The 17,151-nt window shown below is 36.7% G+C and overlaps 1 protein-coding gene and 1 long non-coding RNA gene across 2 annotated transcripts in view; both read left to right on the top strand.

Annotated features, from left to right (window-relative positions):
* LOC107569973 (sodium leak channel non-selective protein) overlaps positions 1-17,151 on the top strand; it is a 115,485-nt gene that overhangs the window by 11,996 nt on the left and 86,338 nt on the right. Inside the window, exons 9-12 of the mRNA XM_016256153.1 lie at positions 2,706-2,857; positions 5,335-5,477; positions 6,464-6,568; positions 11,356-11,442. Coding sequence (XP_016111639.1) covers positions 2,706-2,857; positions 5,335-5,477; positions 6,464-6,568; positions 11,356-11,442 — 487 coding nt within the window. The remainder of the gene's footprint in view (positions 1-2,705; positions 2,858-5,334; positions 5,478-6,463; positions 6,569-11,355; positions 11,443-17,151) is intronic.
* LOC107569600 (uncharacterized) lies at positions 12,268-13,531 on the top strand. The gene is made up of 3 exons (XR_001606924.1): positions 12,268-12,303; positions 12,394-12,456; positions 13,499-13,531. It is a non-coding gene; the product is annotated as an uncharacterized lncRNA (long non-coding RNA).

Here is a 17,151-nt window from a genome sequence, read left to right as displayed (position 1 = left end):
GAGAGAAAAGAGCTCCTATACTGCAAGATATCTTACCCTGTACTGGCATTCAACATATTATTATTCAAAACGGGTTAGGCACAGGTTAAAAATATTTACAATATTGAATATGTGTGTACGGGCAGGATTTTCATGCATTTCTCAAGTGGAAGTGTATTTCAGAAAAACTCATTGTTGATTATCTTGCAGAACTACAGTATGTGTCCTTGGCACAGAGTAGCAGGGATTTGAATCACACAGGGATTCAATGGAATAAATGTGCAAGGGAGTTTACCAGACTCGTGTCTGTTGGGGATACATTTTTAGATTTGATGACATGACGTTTTATTTTTCAGGTGCTTAAATATGGATGAGAACAGACCTCATGACCTTGCCAATCATAAACTGTCACCTTGTTCAGAAAATGTCCCACAAATTTCTCTCAATTACAGACATAGGCTACAGCATGTTATGACAGGTGATCAATGTGATACAATCTCTTTTTCTGTCTCTATGCCATTTAAGACGCATTATTTACTAAAACACTTTTTTTTAAATCATAAAAAATATTAATCAAAAGGCATGTCCATTTTCAAATGAAATGAATAATTTATGGTGCTATTAGTATCTTTTGAGTTGTGTTTGCTATCAGTTTCTTCACAGGGATGATCTCTTCGGCGGATTATTTATCATTGTATAATCAGAGCTATTTTGATTCGCCGTTGTGTCTCTGATTGGCCTTTGTGATACTGCAATCAATGATCCCAACTCATTTCGGAGTCCTTAATAAACATTTTGAAAGTATGTCTGGCGAGCCAATTTGAACGCATTCATTTTCATTAGTGACATCAAGTGCCTCCTGAAGTAACACCTGTGGCCCAAACTAAAGCCGTCTGTGTGTGTTAGTAGAATAGGTATATTACCATCTTACCAGAAATACCATGTAAGGTTCCATTAATGTCATCAGAAAAATACTGTTGTCATTTCTATTTAGAATGCTAAATACTGTTCTGTGTATATACTGTTCATAGTGTACTGTATATATCCTTGTAGCTTCAAATGTTATCTGTCACTATAGTAACAAACATTAATCTCAAGAACAGGATTGAATTTAGTAAAAAAATTAATTTTTCTCTTGTTTTCCAGTCAAATATCTGAACACCCTTAAAACATTAACATTTATTAAAGATAATTTGAGAGCTTAAATTGCATAAGACATTAAGACTTGTTTTCAGACAATATATATTATTTTTGTACCCTTTGGCAAATAGTATTTAATGAGTTTTATGTTTAAAACAAGAAACAAAACTACCAATAAAGATAATTTAATTTTATATATTCTCTCTGAATATAAGTCTTCACAAGTAAATGTTTTAACAAAATCTTGTTTTATTCAAATAAAGACACAAATATAGTGTGTGTGTGTGTGTGTGTGTGTGTGTGTGTGTGAACAAGAACAGAAAAACTGATTTAAACAAAATTGTGTTTCTGTTCTAAACTTCATTTCTTTTAATTGTCTAAAATGTGCAATCTACTGCATTAAATTATGTAGAGCAAATGTGAACTCAAAATACTTTTTGCTGTTAATAAACTGGATTCCCAGCATGCTTTGCATTTTGCATGGGACTTAATGTGAAGAGTAAAAATTTCATTATTTTATGTGGTTTAGAGCAAGACAAGAAAAGGGGGAGATTTGATATTGTTTAATGTTCTGGGTGTATTGATAAAAGTATTCATTCAAGTAATTGATATTATTTATAATATATACAGGTGCATCTCAATAAATTAGAATGTCGTGGAAAAGTTCATTTATTTCAGTAATGCAACTCAAATTGTGAAACTCGTGTATTAAATAAATTCAATGCACACAGACTGAAGTAGTTTAAGTCTTTGGTTCTTTTAATTGTGATGATTTTGGCTCACATTTAACAAAAACCCACCAATTCACTATCTCAACAAATTAGAATACTTCATAAGACCAATAAAAAAACATTTTTAGTGAATTGTTGGCCTTCTGGAAAGTATGTTCATTTACTGTACATGTACTCAATACTTGGTTGGGCCAAGTATTGAGGTTGCTTTGATAGCGGCCTTCAGGTCATCTGCATTGTTGGGTCTGGTGTCTCTCATCTTCCTCTTGACAATACCCCATAGATTCTCTATGGGGTTCAGGTCAGGTGAGTTTGCAGGCCAATCTAGCACAGTAACACCATGGTCACTGAACCAGCTTTTGGTGCTTTTGGCAGTGTGGGCAGGTGCCAAGTCCTGCTGGAAAATGAAATCAGCATCTCCATGAAGCTTGTCAGCAGAAGGAAGCATGAAGTGCTCTAAAATTTCCTGGTAGATGGCTGCATTGACTGTGGACTTCAGAAAACACACGAGTTTCACAATTTGAGTTGAATTACTGAAATAAATGAACTTTTCCACGACATTCTAATTTATTGAGATGCACCTGTAGTATTATATGTATTACTTTTTAAATATGTATTTAATAATTTATTTATATAACCTCCTGTGACCTGTACAGGGCAATTAGAATCACACATGTTAGTAAATACGGTTGTAAGTCCTAAATGCTGACTGTGTAAATGTTGCCAGAGAGGAGCAGGATAACATTGCTAGTCTGTGAGAAAACACCAGATGGCCTGTTATAATATAATGGTTAATTTGATCAGATTTAACATTTGATGATGATTCTTTGAAAACACACTCTGGTCTTTTTCCAGTAATGTGACATGGAACAGCCTGGCGATCCCTGATACACACTGCTCTCCGAACGGGGAGGGTTATCGGTGTCCGACGGGGTTTAAGTGTGTGGATCTGGAAGACTTGGGACTCAGCAGACAGGAACTCGGATACAGTGGCTTCAATGAGCTTGGTGAGTCATTGTGATGCCATTGAAGTCATTGTCATTGTCATTGGTTAGTGACATGTGTCCATCTGCAATGATAAAATGATGTTTGTAATTTTGTTTATTTTCTGTGAATTTTTATTATTTGTTTTTCTTTATCTCTCACTAGTTTGCACCTGGAAATTTCTTCTGCTGTTGCTAAAAATCTAATATTATGAATATAAATATCATTGAATTTCTTCCTTAAAGCCAGATTGGACACCCCTGGCATACACTAAAAGCATTTTCCCTGGCCTATTTATTAGGAAATTTTAATTAGCATGGTTTAGTTTTAGTGGTCTGTGGAAAATTATACTATCTCTGCCCATTATTTACAGTGATTAAGAGCAATTATGTCCTTTTTTGACTAAGTGTGATTAATTGTAGCATTGTTGTATGAAGCATTTTCAGTTGATCTATGCATAGTGTGCAAGCAAACATAAACAGATAAATGCCCTCTGTCGCTGCATTTAGGAAATGTAATATTTTCAGCAAAGCTTATATTTCAAAGCATTGTGAAGGCAGCTTCACAAATAGACCAGTTTATTTAAGCACCTTGATCTGTACGAAGCAGCATGTCACATTTTTATCTCTCCCATTTGAGATAAATCCACTAGAAAGGTACACAGAACAGTGCTACTAATCTCCAAATAGCCATGAAGGGAGGCTTTTCCATAAAAAAACTGTTGTGGCTTTGAACCGTTGACTTACAGAACATAGAGATCTGTGAAAGGGCCCTTCTTCATCCTCTTTATAGAGTTCAGTTCACAGATAAGTCATGTGTAAGTCAACCAGAACCGCTCCTGCATCAGTGATCTTCAGCCCAACAGTGTTCAGTGTCGTCCATTCATCCGTGTTCACAGTGCGGTTTGCAGCCTCAACAACAATGCCTTTTTTGGGGCTTCCAAGATTCATGGATGCAGAAACATAAAGTATGATTGGGAAAAATTCCAATGTCAGGGTTAATATATTTAATTTTTCTGCTAATCCAATTGGACTGCCAATATTTTCACTGACCCCACCACAAAATTAAGTCCCATGTTTGTTTTTTAATTTAAACGAGTTAATTATTTAAATGCATCTATTTTATTTACATTAAATCTCAAATTTTTCTTGGTTTTATTAAATTAAATTAATTTAAAACAGTATTAACTGAGTTGTAGGAATATAGTCAAATCTTTTGGAATATCAATGTTCAAGGATTGCTGAGCTATTTTTTTTCTAGTATTTCTAGTTTTTTTTGTATTCTCTCTTAGGCCATTCAGGATGAAATGGGAATAGAGTTTCTTTTTCCCTTTTGCTAGGCATCTCTGGACACAGTGATTTATCCCTAAGTGATTTTTAATGGGAGTCCTTAGTTTGCCAAGTGCATTTCCCTCTAATTCTTTTAGGGAAGGACTCTGTTACTGTTTATACTGAAGTATGTGCTTTATCTAATGTGAATTACATATCGATTGAACACAGTTTTTTAGACAAAGCCAAGTGAATAGTTTACAGTACTTCATTAATATAGGTCCTTGTAAAGGATATGTTGTATGGTTGGTGAAGCTAACCTTTACAGGGCTCTGCCAGTGTCCTTGGCCCATTGTGCCCCTGGACCTGGTGGGAAATGGCAGGAAGCAGAACTGAGTGGCATGCTTCCTGCTGGCCTTTGGCACGGCATCATGGGTCACCGTGAGTGCAGAGATAACATCATTGAGGGCTTGGAACTAGAGAGCATCTCAAACACTGTGTGTATGAAATAATGGTGTAAATGCTGTGTAAGAAACAGTGTTCTATACTAGTATCTATTCATATTTTTTATTACATTTTAGTTGCACAGTATATTTATATAATGTATATTTAAATTTTGGTTTTAGTAACTTTATTATGTGATAGTGCCATAATGATGGTCATCCCTATTCATTTTTTACTGTATGGAAAAGATAATGAAATACAGAGCTAAACATCTCTTTTGTGTAACACTGGGCTTGGAACAGTGTGAGGATGGCTAAATAACAGAATTAATACTGTAAATAACAACAGACTATTCATTTAAGTTCCTTGAGGATTTGTCCTCGTTCCTCTAATCTTTTATGAAGAAATCACACGTGTATGATTAAAAAGACATAATACAACATAGCCATGAAAGCAATCTCTCCTTGATTGTGTAGTTCTTCATTTAGCCTAGTTCCTTTGATACACAGATACTTTTATACACCAGCACAACATGGAGTCAATGAGTACTTCAAAAGTGAGGATAACCATCTCATTCATCTGTTTGGAGAGAGAAGCACATAGCTGGGTAATAGGAAGCACCTGACAAGGTCCACTAATGCCAAGACTGTGTTTATGTCTGAATTTTTGTGTCTCAGTGCCCAGTCAGACCACTCTGTGGGCACAAGAACATCTCAGACATGGGCTTCTCCCCCTCCTCTGTCTTATCGCGTCCTCATCGTGACCCTTCTTGTCGTCTCCTCTTGCAGGCACCAGTATATTCACTGTATATGAGGCCGCATCTCAGGAGGGATGGGTCTTCATCATGTATCGAGCCATCGACAGCTTCCCACGCTGGCGCTCGTATTTCTACTTCATCACGCTCATCTTCTTCCTCGCCTGGCTGGTCAAGGTGGAAAAATCCTTTTCTTCTCACACCAGTGAAAATGTAGTCATAATCTGCACATGGGTCCTTCTTCATTTCTAGACATAGAAAAGTGAGGGTTATTCTAGGAGTCTAATATATTGTGTTATATTATACTTTGGGTGTTAAATATTTTTAATGCAGTGCAGTTATTGTGTGCATACATGACCAGTGAGAAGTTTGGGGTCAGTAAGCTTAATAAAGGTTTTTGAAATACGTAACATTGGCTCACCAAAGATGCATTTATTTGATCAAAAATACAATAAAACAGAAATAGTATTACATTTTAAAATAACTGTTTTTGTATTATTTTAATATATTTTAAAATATTTATTTCTGTGATGGCAAAGCTGAATTTTCAGAAGTCATTATTCTTCAGAGTCACTTGATCCTTCAGAAATCATTATAATATGCATTATAATAACATTTCTTCTTATTATAAATATTTGGAACAGTTGTGATGCTTTTTTGTGATATGTTTCTTTTTTCAGGATTCTTTGATGTATAGAAAGTTTGTACATTTTATTTGTTTTAAATGTCTTTGCTATGACTTTTTATCAATATAATCATCCATAATCATCCTTGCTCAGTAGGCATTAATTAATTAATTAATTAATTAATTAATAAGTATTAATTACTTTTAAAAAACTGACTTTTGAAAGGTAGTGTGGACCTCAGTGGAAAAAAAAATGATGACGACCCCATTTAGTTTACATAGTTAAGGAATGTTCAGGGTTCAATGCAAGTTAAGCTCTGCTGAAAGGAAATCAGTTTGTAACAAACAGAATTAAACCTCATTAAATGTTGAAGATGACAGTGTTACATATGATATATTATATCAATTTGATCATTAACACAGATCTGTTTTCACACTTTTCACTTATATGCCAGACAACAAGAACAAGCATTTCAATAAAATCATCATTTCTGGGCATTTATTAACTTATTGTAACTTCTTTTGCTTGTGTTCCTAGAATGTGTTCATCGCTGTGATTATAGAAACGTTTGCTGAGATCAGAGTGCAGTTCCAGCAGATGTGGGGATCCCGGAGCAGCACCACGTCAACAGCTACTACACAGGTAAACCAAACACACTTTGTGCACATGTGCACAAAAATCAGCCTTTGGTGTATGACTCATTTCCCATTTTTGTTCATCTCTTTGATCAATATGTATGGGCTGATGTAATTAAACCAACTAAAGCAAAAATATCAAAACCTTCAATATCAGCATTTATGATTATTAAGCACAGACCAACGCAGACATCTGAAGGAATTCTTCCCATAATTCTCTGGAGGCTTTGAGTCTGGCTTCCCTGGCCTTCAGCAGGCAGGATACACCCGGCAGCAAGCTGTTTTTTTTAATAAATCTGGCTGCTTGTCAGGTGGGGGCCCCGAACGGCACAGAGAAATCTGATTGGGCGGCTGGCAGACTCAGGGGTGAGTCATAGAGGAACGTTGCTGAAAGTGCAACAGACCGAAAGAGAGGAAAAGACAGAGTGTGTATGTGTGTGTGTTTGCAGTTCTGTCATTCAGCCTAAATTTGATGTGACTGATCAACTGAAAGGATAGAAAGAATCAATTAACCCTAAATGCACTTGCTTTCCTGCCTGCAATCCTCTCCTGTGGGGAAACCTGTCCTGTTGATTTTATACAACCATTGCCTACCTAATGTTTGGTGAGAAATTCACACTAACTAAGCTAATGGTGCAAATGCACAGAAAATCTGGAGCGGGGGCATGGTGTGAAAAGTTGTGTGTGTAATTGTGTGAACTGAGGCATAGTGTCTCCCTGACTGCGCCAGTCACAGTGCCAGAGCCAGTCCTGGAGCAGAGCCTTGGAGGTTGCCATGAGTGGAGCTGGCAACACTTTTGGCAGCACAGGAGTGACCTGACCACCCTTATTCAAGTCTTATGGCTGTAGAAGTGCCCTCTGGGAAAAAGAACGGCTATAGCACACAACATTTATTCCAGCCCTGCTTTAATGGGTTAAATCTCCGGAAGAAATATCTGATGCATGTGATCTTAAAATAAAACCAACAAAAACAAATCATGAAGAAAACGAAAGGATCTCTGAATTTGTCATTACTGTAATCCAAAATGAATCTTATTTTTGTTACTAGAATAAAGTAATGACAATCAACCAGTTTGAAGTTTTTTAATTAATATGCAGTAAATAATCCTAGGATATATAAATATTATATAATGAAATCTATAATTTCATAATTATGTGTATTTTATGTTTTTATTTTATTTCTATTATATTATTTAAAAAAAACAGTTTTATATACCATTCAAAAGTTTGTATATTTAAATTCAAAGATTTTTTGATGTTTTGTGAAAGATGCTTACCAAGGCTACATTTATTTATTTGATCAAAAATACAGTAAAACAATAATATTGTGAACCATGTTTGCATATTTTTGTGTTTGTTTTCTATTTTAATATATTTTAAAATGACAATTATTTCTATATATTAGGGCTGGGCAAGTTAACGCGTTATTATCGCGTTAACGCATTAGTTGATTAACGCAGACAAATATTTTATCGCGCATTAATGCAGTTTTTTTTATTATTATTAAAGTCCGTTGCTCACTGTCTCTGAATACACATACAGACAAACCATGGGTCACAGGAGGGGAGGGATGTTGATCAGTACTGGCTTGTGATGGGTGTCATTACGCGTCTCAACCAATGAGAGCATTTGGGAAGCACGGGAAGACAGCAGAGAAGCACTCTCGCTCAGCACAGTTGAGTGCATCGTTTTGTTAACTTTATTATTTTGAGTCGTTTGGGACGTGGTAACACATGGCCCTCTCACAATATATTGCTTTACAGATCTATCACTCTTGCCACTCAGAAATCATGCTGCACGTATCAGATGTTCCACGCTCTGGCGCGGTTAGCGCTCACACTGCATGCGTACCGCGCCCGAGCCCAACTGAACCGCACTCTGGCCCACCTCTTCCAAACGAGCCAGGGCCGGCTAAATGAACCGCGCCCAAGTGTGGCACGGAGAGATCACACTAGTCAAACGAACCGGGCTTTGGGGGGGGGTCAAATGCGCTCAGGTACGGTTAAGATTGCCTAGTGTAAGTACACACTTATTCTCCCGCATTCCGCACACACGAGTCTCTACCCACCCACACCCGCATTAATTTGATTCCATTAATGTTTTAAGTTGAGATTTACAATAAATATTTTAACTGCTACTATGAAAAAGGAATACTGCTGTAAAAAAGCACCTTATTTCTTTAAAGTGTTTGCAAACCAAATGTTATAGCACTTTTGTTCATATAGCATTACTTTTAAATGAAAAAAGTGCAAAATACTCTACTTTTGAATGCATTATTGAATGTTGTGCATTTTATCATTGCCCAGCACTAATATATATTGTATATCATAATACAGTATATAATATATATTGTAAAAAAATAAAAGTCTTACTCTCACCTTTGATAATGTTTTTGTCAGTCCTTGTTGAGTAAGTTTTAAATACTTAAAAAAAAATCTTACAAAAGTATTGGGACACACCTCTCAATTATTGAATTTAGTTGTTTCAGTCAGGCCTATTACCACAGGTGAAAAGTGGACGCGTTTAGCAACAGCAGCAACACACCGTCACCGAGTGCTGAGGTGCAGGGTGCATAAAAGTCACTACACTCTGCTGATTCCATAGCACCAAACTTCCACTGCCATTAAAATCAGCACAAACTGTGTGGCTGGAGCTTTATGGAAGAAGCTGCATGTAAGCCTCACATCATCAAATGCAATGCCAATTGTCAGATGGAGTGATGTAAAGCACGCCACCACTGGACTCTGGAGCAGTGGAAACACGTTCTCTGGAGTGACGAACCACGCTTCTTTGTTTGACAGTCTGGCGGGCGAGTCTGGGTTTGGAGGAAGCTAGAAGAATGTTATATATATAGTAAAAAAAAAATGAATAAGCAATGATAATGGCTATATGGCCACAAATTCTTAAAATGGAAAACAGTTCAATTGGAAATCTACAGTAAAGTTTTGCAAAAGCAATAAGGCAAATTTCATTCTGACGACACAAAGTTGAATTGTCTTCAGTAGCATACAGTTTTCCAAGTCCATTGCCATTTATGAAACTTTGAATCGATTCCTTATCTGTAATGTCTGCAGCGAAAACAGTATAATGTATTTTTTTGCTCTTGGTCTAGGTAAGGCTATATACTAAGGTGCTGACACTTCACAGGGAGAAATAGCTAAGGAATGTGTGAAAGTTAATTTGCACTGTCTTTGTCTACCTGTTTGTATATATATAAAAACAGATTTTTACAAAAATATTTAATTGGTACTGACATTTTTTACGCTTACTGTATCTCTGGGTTAACAGTCATTTTAAATGTCAAGTTTTAAAAAATGTTAACTGTTGACTGTTTAAAGAAGTTATATGTTTGTATAATTTAGAACTTTTATTAAAGTTTATTAAAGCAAGCTGCAATGTTATTGACCCCATGAATTTGCAAATAAGAGTAATAACCCAGGGTTTATAAATCTAAAGTGTGAAATGTCGAACCCTGACTACCCAGGATTAAAAATTACTCTGAGTTGACAAATTCAAGTGTGAAAACCCCAATAAGGCTCTTCGAATTTGCCCATAGAACTATAGACAGTGCTGTGACCTTGAAAACAAAATAGCCTTTCTGTGTCTTAATTTGAATTACATTTAAATATCTTATTGAAGGGTACACACAACCTTGTTTATTGAGTGTTAGACAATACGACTTGGAATGATGCCTTTAATCTGAAAGAAGTAAAAAGAAAATAAGGTTCTCCTGGGGCCTGATGATACTCTTTGGCAAGATTTGCACCATCCCTTTTGTGACTGTCTTATAAAAAATTATATAATTCAATAAGGCCCCTTAAGAAGATTATCACATGAATGGCAAAGTTATAATTACAAGACTATGAGGAGAAACTTAAAATATCTATTTATGTAGGTAACCTTTTTAATCTGTCAGAGCTGAAAGGGCATTGTGAGCTTAATGACTGTCATTTCTCATGGGTTTAATTGGTTATCTATTCTTCTGAACTGATAAAAGACAGACATAAGTGGAACAGCAGCAGTGCACATTAGGAACAGCCATAAGCACACTTTTAACTTCTGTGCGGAGGAGTGGGGATATGAACAATGGGAGGGGGGCACAAAATGCAGTCTGAAGCTTGATGTATGTTAGGAAAATGCATGGCAACATGTGGAACATAGACGTGCATGTCATGTAACTCATCCCACTCCTTTTGTGCTGTGGCCATGAATAATGCATCAAATAATGTGGTTTGTTGAGGAGAGGTGGGCTATTAGTTTTCTAAACAATCAGTTTTATTTAGATTTTCACATGGTGGACAATAACAAGGCGTCAAGTACAGAGCTGTCTGACAGTTCTGGGCTGTGTACATATGGATATGGGTAGCCTCTGTTGTTTGCCAGATTCAAGGTGCCTGCTGTAACATTCCTCCCTCCTCTAGTCCCTGCTGTCTCCGCCGCTGTCTCCTCGTATCTGTCACGGTGAAGTCATGGTGCATTTAGATTCTGAAATGTGAATAGATGCTCGCTGGATCATGAAGCCAATTTCTTGTGACCTTGCCTGTGTTTATAAAATGGTTATGAAGTTGGTGGAGAATTACATTGAATATCATGTAATTGGCAGTTGTTTTTAAGATTGTCAATTGCCCTTGATGCTAACAAGTTTTTTTCCCCCCAACTTATTTCTTATCAAATATGCATTTGTGTGTGTGTGTGTAGTAACTGACCAAAATGCCAATAATTCACAGTTGTTAACAATTTGCCCTCTCTTTCTCCTTTCTTTTCCTCTCTTTCCGTCTCTCCTCCTGGTGGCAGATGTTTCACGAGGACGCGTCTGGTGGATGGCAGCTCGTGGCGGTGGACGTGAATAAACCACATGGCCGGGCGCCTGCTTGCCTCCAGGTACCAGACATGCGATTTAATGGCACTGACGCCCCCGACCGTCAGCACACACTCAGTATTGCCTGACTGCCACATCTAATGCTACACTGCTGTGTGGGAGTGCAAGAAATGTGCTGCAGGCGGCCTGAACGCAATAGCCACATTTAGATTTCGCTCAAACTAGCTGGTATGATTTTGACAGAGTATGAATAGACTGTGGAATGAACACAGCAAAGTTTGCCTTCCCCCCTTTTGTGAGCCCAATTTAGCACATGCACAACACAAACTTACATACCTACATATTTGGATCATTCTTATGCAAATATGTCTGCAGAAGCACGATAATTTCTTGATGTTTTCCTAGATTTCGCTCAAACTAGCTGGTATGATTTTGACAGAGTATGAATAGACAAAGTTTGCCTTCCCCCCTTTTGTGAGCCCAATTTAGCACATGCACAACACAAACTTACATACCTACATATTTGGATCATTCTTATGCAAATATGTCTGCAGAAGCACGATAATTTCTTGATGTTTTCCCCCCTCTTATTTTACTTTAAATAAACATGAATTTAATACTGACCCCATTTGCGTTCCATTTACCATGTTCCTGGTCTTATTCTGCATGATTTTTAATACATGTGTAACCCAGGTCACTGACTACACTCTAAAAAAGATGGTTCTTTACATGCAGTAATGGTATTATTTAGAACCATAGTATTCTGAAGAACCCTTTTATGCTGAAATAGTTCTTTGTGTTAGAGTTTATGGTTCTTTGTTCCCGCCCTTTTGTTTTTCAAATCTGTAACTCAAAGCTCCTGATTACTGATTTTCTGGAGTTCAGTGATCCAACTACACAGACTGTCAACACACTCGCAACAGGTAAATGATTTCATTCTTAAATTTACATACAAATTTAACTTTAAAATTGTAACTGGTTTCCAAACAAACATGTTCTTATCTCTTTTTTAGTTTTTGTTCACATATAAGTGTGTGCAGCTCTGCTAAGCTGTGGAAACTTCTCTCCTCCACAAAGTAAGTAAAAGAGACAATGCATTTATAACTTATATTGTTAGATTTTTTAATTATTACTTGGGTTTATGTATAAGCATACCCAGTAACAAAAAATATTAGAACTATCCCATGAATTTATATCACTTTTTTCTTTTAAAGGGGTCATATGATGCGATTTCAAATTTTCCTTTCTCGTGTTGTTCGTTGTGAAAGCGAAACTACTTTATTTGGTCTTCCAAAAGGGGACACGACTACAAATCAGCGGTTAAGTTGTATTTACCACACTGTTCCAGAACAGTTTAACCCAAATATCCAGATGTGTGCAGAACATTTTATGGAGGACTGTTTACTGATCCTGGGAGAGTAACGTTAGACTAAATTGCCGGCAGTTCTGACTCACGTAAGTACGTTTTCATTTAAAGGATTTGCCACTGATGATTCAAACGCGAGTTTTGGGCAGTAGAGTAGCACTTGTTGTTTGTCTTTTCTCTGATCACAAATGCAGACAGAGTTTTATGTTTACGCGGCGCGATGCAATGCAACGCAACGCGTAAAAAGACAGTATAAGTCATTATAATCAGTAATTATGTCCCCACTGGATGCAACAAATGCCTTGTTTGTAATGGGTTTTAATGTTGTCTCGTCGCTCCGGCCTGACAGGGCATCAACAGTATGTGAGGGGCGTAACATTTCCGTCTCAAGCTTGAGGTATTCAGCCAATCACAACGCACTGGATAGCTGGCCAATCACAGCACACCTCACTTTTTCAGACCGATGAGCTTTGTAAAAATCAACGCATTTCAAAAAGGCGGGGCATAGAGGAGAAACAATAATGTACAGTATGTGGAAAATAATGTTTTTTGAACTTTAAACACATTTCATTACACCAAATACACAAAATAATGTTCTTTTTAGCAGCATCATATGACCAATTTAAAATTGTGAAGGGCTCACATACTGTCCATTTTTGCTTTTGGCCTTCATAAACATAATTGTTTTTACACAAACACATGGACACACTGTAACTCTAAACTCATACACAATAAACTCTTGTGTATTTCAGATGTATCACATCACACAACCTCATCATCTGCAGACAAAAATCGCCACTTAATCACACCAAAATGATGGACTTAAAGACATCATATCGACTGGATTGTGATTGTTTCACTGAAACTTGGTCTTGGTCACATCTATTTTTTGTTCTTATTTTGTGTTTTACTTCTTTATGTATTTAATCATGTTCAATGTCAATTGTCATTCATTAATGTATTCAGCTAATAACTGTTGTTAAGAGCACTGACAATTTTGTATGTCAATAAAAACATAATTCACACAACATGCTGCTGTTGTGGTTATTGTTGTGGTTTTAATGTAAAACCCTAACCGAGGCTACACTCTAAGATGCCTCATCACTGATTTTCTGGAGCTCAGCCATCCAACAACACAGACCGTCAACACACTCTCAACAGGTAAATAATTTCTTTCTTAAAATGTCTATAAATGATAACTTTCAAATGCTAATTGGTTTCCTTTGTCTTTTCTCTTTTTAGTTTAAGAGAACATGTAAGTGTTACCAGCTCTATTCAGTTAAGGATACTCTCCTCATCTTCACTAAGTAAGTAACAAAGATTGAATTTATGGTCCATTTTGTTTTTATTTTTTATTACTAGGGTTTATGCATAAACATACCCAAGAGGATTGTGAAGATATTTCACTGGAGCTTGGTCTTCAATACACTATTTTATGTTATATTTTGTTTTACTTCTTTAAGCATTTATTTATGTTCAATGTCAATTGTCATTCAATAATGTATTCTGCTAATAACTGTTGTTAGATCACTGTAATTTTTGCTACAATTTCACGTCATTAAAAAAATAAAAGTACCTAATTGACACGTTGTTGTTGTTGATGATGTTGTTGTTGTTGATTTGATGTAAAACCGTAATAGACACTTCAAGATATTATAAGACCAGGCAGATAGAGGGGTAAAAGACAATATTAATAAATAATATATACAAATAATACTAATAATAATAATATTAACATAACATTTTTAATGATAGTTTTTCATTAATATTATTATATAGAACCACTGATTTCTAGTCGTGTCCTCTTTTGGAAGGCCAAACAAAGTAAGTTCGCTTTCACAACGAAACAGCGTCACACACCGCGGCCTTGAGTGAGTGGAGGCCAGAGGCCTAGAGTGAGCGGCAGCCTAGAGTATGCAGAGGCCGAGTTGAGTGAGCAGAGGCGGGCGGGCTTGAGAACGGTGTGGTCGGCGGATTCGACGAAGGAGTGTCCGGCGGGCTTGCGGCAACCACATGTGACGACCCCGGGCTGAACTCTGCTTCATCCACGGTGAAAGCCGATCTGGCGATCCACAGTGCAAAGTTGATGTATTCCCTAAGCGACCAGCACGGATCAGCTCTAGGCATGACGAAGCGGATATCGTCCTCTTTTGGAAGGCCAACCAAAGTAGTTTCGCTTTCACAATGAAACACAGCGCCTTCACGACATGGCGGCGGCGGCAACAACAATACTACAGCGAGAATAAAAGTTACACCTTCTTTCTTTGCGTGAACATTTGGGCAGTGATATGCAAATCTTCCCACATCGTGACGTAGACATGTTGGGGGTGTGTTAGAACGAGCCGTTTTAGGTAGGCATGGTTGACTCTTAACTTTTATAAAGAATATCTCTTTGGATTTGAGACTTTAATCTTTGCAAATTTACAGATCTTCTTTATGCACCAAGATCTTGTAACACTCCAAAGAGAAAGGAAAAATTTAAATCTCATCATATGACCCCTTTAAAAGTGTAGGCCACTAAAATATATCAAGTTTTTTTTGTTTATATATCTTTAGTATTAATAGGAAGAGAATGTTGATTAAAGTTGTTTTATATTGAATTATACTTAGAAAAGGAAAAAAAAATTGGCCAAAGTAATTTTGATTGGGTGAGGTCGGAGCTATTGTTTAGCTCCACCTCCGAGAAGAGTTAACTAGAGGAGTGCAAAAGAACGAGAGAGCAGAGGGTGACAGAACAAGACGCAGAGCGATGCGAGACATTGAATTTGTCAATTCAATAAAGAGTCGAATTAGATGCTGCAAATAATCTAAAAAAATAGATTATTGAAGCGAAAAATATCCTTAGAAGCTCAAACTTTAAGGAAATAGAAGCTGACAAAGAGAGATGTGTAAACAGACTGGACAACTAGAAACGCGTGAGAAAGACGACAAAAACTAACTGGATTAAGGCCAAATCAAGACATACTCTTTATTCTCCTCTTTCATCTTATTTTTTCCCCCTTGAACGGGGTTTTATTTTTATTTTTTTCCCGTTTTATGGTTTCATTATTTCTACTCTGGAATCCTGATCTGTCCCTGCCGTGGATGCTCTTTCTGTGGTTTGGACATGGCGAGCCACCCATTTAAGTGATCATACCTGGAAGTAAAAAGAACAATAATTTGGCTGAACTGGTAGGACAAAACATACTCACCTTGAACTGTGGTATTTTATTTTTCCTTAAACTTTTCCCTGGACTGAGTTTGAATTTTTCATATTGAACTGGAACTGAACAAATTGAAATTTGGACATTGAGCTTGAAATTTGAAATTGTTATTTTTTTTTATGTGGATACAAAATTTGAATTGTGAAACTGAATTTGATATTACATGTCTAAAACCTGAATTCCTGACTTGAAGGTTATATGATTCTGATTCTAAAATATATATTTCAACTTTGAATTTCAGTATCTTTTGTGACTGAACTATTGTTTGACGTTGTTTAATTTGGTTTGAATCCCTGTCCATCTTTTTAATTTACTCAAGAATAATATATTGTAGCGTCTGGACCAATCAAAAACACAATTTTTCATTTGATTTAACAAATCAGTTATTCATTAGATTAACAAATCGTCACAGACCCCTCACCCAATAAACTGGGCGCCAGGATGTCTGCGAACAACACCAGGCCCCCCTGGTCCCCATGGCAACTAATGCTGATATCACTGGTTTTATGGCCCCAAAGGAATGTGAGTAGCGAAAATCACCACCTTTTCCATAGGAAGAGACACAATGCACAGTAGAAATGGACTTTTCTACTAGTTAATTCATAGGAAAACCTTTCTTTGAATGAACACACATACTGTATCCTGCAGGTCATTGTGTATGTTGTCTTTGAGATTTTATACTGTTTTATGCAGGCTTATGATGGAACCACTCGTTCCTGTCATCTTACCTATATGTAATCCTACTGTGTTTAGTCTCTATGAATTTGTCTTCTGATGATCTAAACGAGAGTGTATATTATATGTTGGTACATAGAAACACGTTAAAGTAGGTCTCCGGTAAACTGGGAGAAGAGCAGAGTAAACTTTATAGTTACCTACACAATCTGTATATGATATCAATAAAAACATGTTGTCAGATTATATTTGTAAGGATCATTGATGCCGTTTCCATAAACATCAGCGTGCATTTTACAAACTGTAAATGTATGGTTTTGCTAGTACTTATGTGTATTTAAATGTCTGAAACCTAAAATAAGTATTATATGCTTGAAAACAATGAATATTTGTGATAATATGACAAGCGCTCAGCGCTTCCGATCTGGCTCTGCGCCAGCCAAAGTGCGAAAGCGGATTTAAATTCAGCAGTTGATGACGTGACACACTGAAAGTTCTAATCACACCGGTGTGATCGTACGCGTCAA

The sequence above is a fragment of the Sinocyclocheilus grahami genome, unplaced genomic scaffold (genome assembly GCF_001515645.1).
Source record: "Sinocyclocheilus grahami isolate Dianchi unplaced genomic scaffold, SAMN03320097.WGS_v1.1 scaffold28.1, whole genome shotgun sequence".
In the NCBI taxonomy this organism is placed as follows: domain Eukaryota; kingdom Metazoa; phylum Chordata; class Actinopteri; order Cypriniformes; family Cyprinidae; genus Sinocyclocheilus; species Sinocyclocheilus grahami.
This window is presented reverse-complemented; position numbering and strand designations above follow the sequence as displayed.